At 42.2% G+C, this 5,000-nt stretch overlaps 1 protein-coding gene across 1 annotated transcript in view; it reads left to right on the forward strand.

Annotated features, from left to right (window-relative positions):
- igf1r.S (insulin like growth factor 1 receptor S homeolog) overlaps nucleotides 1–5,000 on the forward strand; it is a gene marked incomplete at its 5' end in the record, with an annotated part of 159,890 nt that overhangs the window by 153,699 nt on the left and 1,191 nt on the right. The window contains 1 exon segment of the mRNA NM_001088265.1: nucleotides 488–622. Within this exon segment, the coding sequence (NP_001081734.1) occupies nucleotides 488–622 (135 nt within the window).

Here is a 5,000-nt window from a genome sequence, read left to right on the forward strand (position 1 = left end):
TTACTGTTGAATGTCTTAAATGATGATGATGATGATGATGATGGATCCTGGATGTGTAAATATGTGTGGGCACTGTGTATATATCCAATGGAGACAGACACTCCCTAAACAGATACTTATTGGATGAGGGACAGTGCGGGGCCAAATGATTAAATCATGGTGCATAATGTACTGCTCTCACATAACATTGCCAAGGGTAAATGATCCTTTCAGGTTTCATAATGCCAAGCAGCCCTAAATCTTTCTCTGTATTGTGTTTCAGCTCCCTCTTTGTACATGCAGTAACACTGTGTTTTATTTTCTGCATTTAATTGGTTTTGAATCTCCTATCTCTTCATCTATACATCTGGTGTGTGTCAACTCCTTCATTGCATGAATTGTTGGACATTTACTGCGAACAATTTGCTTCTCCTCTGTCAACTGAATGGTATTGTTGCTAAGTACCCTTGATTGCCAGTCATCCGTCTTTTCTTGACTGTCATTGCAGGTCCTTTGGCGTTGTGTTATGGGAGATTGCAACTCTGGCAGAGCAGCCTTACCAAGGCATGTCCAATGAGCAGGTTCTTCGCTTTGTTATGGAAGGAGGCCTTCTGGAGAAGCCGGATAACTGCCCTGACATGCTGTATGTTTCACCTACTTTCTTCTGTTTGTATTGAAGTTAGGATATTGTGTGACAACCATAGAAAGTTTTGTATATAACACATCTTGCTTGAAAGTGCTCACACATGTATGTCACATTACAATTACCTTATTAGTGATTTGTGTATAGGCATGTAGAACTAACATTCTGCATGGATCCCCCACACTATAGGACTCAGGGGCACAGCCGTGGGGATTAAAGGGATCCTGTCATGAGAAAACATGTTTTTTTCAAATCGCATCAGTTAATAGTGCTGCTCCAGCAGAATTCTGCACTGAAATCCGTTTCTCAAAAGAGCAAACAGATTTTTTTAAATTCAATTTTGAAATCTGACATGGGGCTAGACATATTGTCAGTTTCCCAGCTGCCCCCAGTCATGCGAGTTGTGCTCTGATAAACTTTAGTCACTCTTTACTGCTGCACTGCAAGTTGGCGTTCCCCCCCCCAGCAGACAAACAACAGAACAAAGGAGATGTAACCAGATAACCACTCCCTGACACAAGATAACAGCTGCCTGGTAGATCTAAAAACAACACTCAATAGTAAAAGCCAAGTCCCACTGAGACTGATTCAGTTACATTAAGTAGGAGAAATAACAGCCTGACAGAAAGTAGTTCCATCCTAAAGTGCAAGCACAAGTCACATGACTGGGGGCAGCTGGGAAACTGACAATATGTCTAGCCCCATGTCAGATTTCAAAATTGAATAGAAAAAAATCTGCTCTTTTGAGAATTGGATTTCTGTGCAGAAATCTGCTGGAGCAGCACTATTAACTGATTTGTTTTGAAAAAAACATGTTTTCCCAAGACAGTATCCCTTTAAATCTCCTAGCCGCAGTAATAGATAATGGAACAAAACTGGGGCATTTCTTGGATTCTCTAATTTTAACCCTAGACATTAGGAGCATTACATTACTGGTGCCAAACAGAATTTAAATACCCACACTGAGCTGTGGTCTTGTTAAAGTAATAGTAATATTCAAATATAAGTTGCTGTAGATAGGTAGATAGTTATACAGACAGATTGCTGTTTTTGACCCCTCTAGGAAATGGTGCACTAAAGAGTAGTTTTACCGATATTTGCAGGCAGTAAGTATTTCAAATTGCATCCCCTTGAGTTTCCCTTTAAATAGTTTGTTCCAGTGTGAGAACAAGGGCTTGGCTGTGCCGCCTGGAACCTCATGTATCTGTCTTGTGTCTCTGTTCACAAGGTCTTGTCCCCTCCCTTGTCTGTTTTGACTGCAAAATTGTTATCATATTGATAGTCAAAGAACGGACTCAAGTTTTAGACTTTGTGTTGTTTTTCTTCTTCTCTTATTACCCCTGGCTGGGAAAGGCTAAATATAACTGTCACAAGGAAGGGGTGTGCCAGCCAGATTGTTTTGTAATATATTAGAAGAAAGAAAACTGGCTTTTTATTAAGTTGTTTTGACCGATTTTGCAACCCAGTTGATGGGCCAGATCTGCCTGATTTAATCGTTTTGATTGGATCACATTATGCACTTCTGCCCATCCAAAGATATTTGAGGGGGAATCTCCTAAACTTGGGTTCAGCTCTCCCCTGGCCAAGACTTCAGTTCCCACAATACCTTTGCATGTTGTGTTATTAACAGACCTCTTAAAAAAAAAACTAGACTGCCAGAATTGTGCAAGGCATATTGTAAATGAGTGTCTTAGCTGGAGGAGAGTTGACTCGTTATCTTTGTTCACATAGTCAGGACCAACAGTGCAGGTGATATGAAAGGACAGAGTTTCTGCTCTCAATGGCAATTACATTTAATAATAACTTTCATCTCTTTTCTATATTGAATACATGTCACTGTTAGTCTTGTCTCCTTTTGCCATATTTTGGGCCAGGCTTAGACACACACGCACACACAGATACACAGACACAGATACACACACAGACACGCACACACACACACGCACACACAGACACGCACACACAGACACGCACACACAGACACGCACACACAGACACGCACACACAGACACGCACACACAGACACGCACACACAGACACGCGCACACACAGACACGCGCACACACAGACACGCGCACACACAGACACACACACACACACAGACACACACACACACAGACACACACACAGACACACACACACACACAGACACACACACAGACACACACACAGACACACACACAGACACACACACAGACACACACACAGACACACACACAGACACACACACAGACACACACAGACACACACACAGACACACACAGACACACACACAGACACACACACACAGATACACACAGACACACAACAGTTTACTCACAGTGCATGAATGGCAATTGCAAATTGGCCAAGCATTCATAGACATTAATCTCAATATGCAATACTAAAAATATCTGTGCGACATTCCGCAGCCACTTGGGGTTTTTCAGACTTCTGTTCCTTTACTTGTCTGCTCAAATGCCCAGAAATACAGTTTTAGTTTAGACCAGGGGGGTGTGGGGAAAACTTTATTTATTTTTAGTTGTATATGAAGAATTAGAGCATTCACTGTGCACCTAAAATGTTAAAGGAACAACTTCTGGATACGTCATTTGTTTCCTAATTTAATATGTTCTCCAGAGTTGATAAACCATTCACATCATGCACATCAGTCCCTGCCCCAATGGAGCTTACATTCTATAATTGTCCTGGTCACATTTAAGGTGGCCATACATGGATAGAACCGCTCGTTTGGCGATGTCACACAGATGCGCCCGCGATCCGACTGGATTTTTAATCCCATCGAGATCTGGCCGACTTTTGGCCAGATCTAGATCAGGGAAGCCCGTCGGGGGCCCCCATACACGGGCCAATAAGCTGCCGACTTGGTCTGTCGGCAGCTTTTATCGGCCCGTATATGGCCACCTTTACACTATGGTCATTTTTATCATGAACCAATTAACCTGCCTGTATGTTTTTGGATTGCAGTGTCTGTGGGCCCTCATGCTGCTAAACATTTGGCCTATTTCATGGCCATTCCTTATTTGTATGAGAAAGATGCTAAATAGCTGGAATAATACATTATAGTATGTAAAGAAAATACACTAGGGGAATAGAGGTTGAGTGAGAGGAGGAAGAAGAATAATAGTACTGAGCGCGGGCCCCTGGTCTAAGGTTTTTGGGTCCCAGTCCTTAGGGTAAAAACAGTGGTAGAAGCTAGAGTTCCTCACTAGATAGTAGATACTAGAGAGAGTATATAAGGCAGGGGAGGAGGTCATAGGTCACACGGTGTGGCTTATTATAAACATTGTGCAAATTTGCACCTGGGCCGTAACCCATAGCAACCAATCAGTGACTGGCTTTTTTCAGCCACCTGCAGGTAAAACAATGAAAGTGAAACTTTGATTGCTATGGGGTACTGCCCAGGTGCAAATTTGCCCCTTGTTTATAAATGATGGCAAGAACATTTTGTTTTTGGTGTTGTATGGATCTCTAATTCCATTTCAGTGCTTAAATGCCTGATTGTCTGGGTAGTGGGGTCGCTCTGGTTTTCTCTACAAATGTAATTTTCCATGTCAGAGCATGAGGCAGCTCCTCTTGGATATGTAGTAAACACGGTATTCGATCCCACATGGGAGGGGGAGAAACTGAAATAAAAGCCCCTTCCATTTATGGGAGGAGAAGCCTGGTCACTGCAGAATAGTTCAGGCAACATCAGGTGACATAGTCATCCATAGACGTCCGGCGTCTAATCCCTTAATTTAGAAGTGTATACCCCCCATTCCGGGCCCCACATACTGGCAGAGCACAGGAGGGGCCTTGTGTGTGTTCAATTGAGGCTGATTTGGGAAAACTACCACATGTGCACAAAGATAAAAAAAAAAATAGCCACCGGGAAATAAAGTGGCCTGTGCTCAATAACGTTCTCTGGAACATACACAAAACACTTTCCACATCCAGCCTGGGAAACGTTACGTATAAAATTGTTAACTCACAAACAGAGTTGCATTACATGTGTGCAGTTTGCTTCAAAGTACACAAAACCTGATTGATTAGCCAAATCAATCCTTTTCCTGGACCATTGAGTATATTAATGACTATTGATGGAATATTCCTCCCCAGTCACATGAACTCTAGTAAATATACTCCCCATGTACAAAGAAGGCACTAGAACTTAGAAGTTACACATCCCTGTGGTGCATTGACTAAGCACTGCTGCCGGCATGTTTATTGTAACTTCTGGCTACTCTGGTTTCATCCAACATGCCAAAAACACACTAGTAGGTAAGTTCTTAAATAAAAGTATCCCTGCTGTATGTATGTTTGTACCTGTAGTAGGGAAATAGTAACATACTATTGAGGCAGGGACTGATTATATCATCAAAGTTGGCACTATATA

Source organism: Xenopus laevis, chromosome 3S, assembly GCF_017654675.1.
Source record: "Xenopus laevis strain J_2021 chromosome 3S, Xenopus_laevis_v10.1, whole genome shotgun sequence".
NCBI lineage: Eukaryota > Metazoa > Chordata > Amphibia > Anura > Pipidae > Xenopus > Xenopus laevis.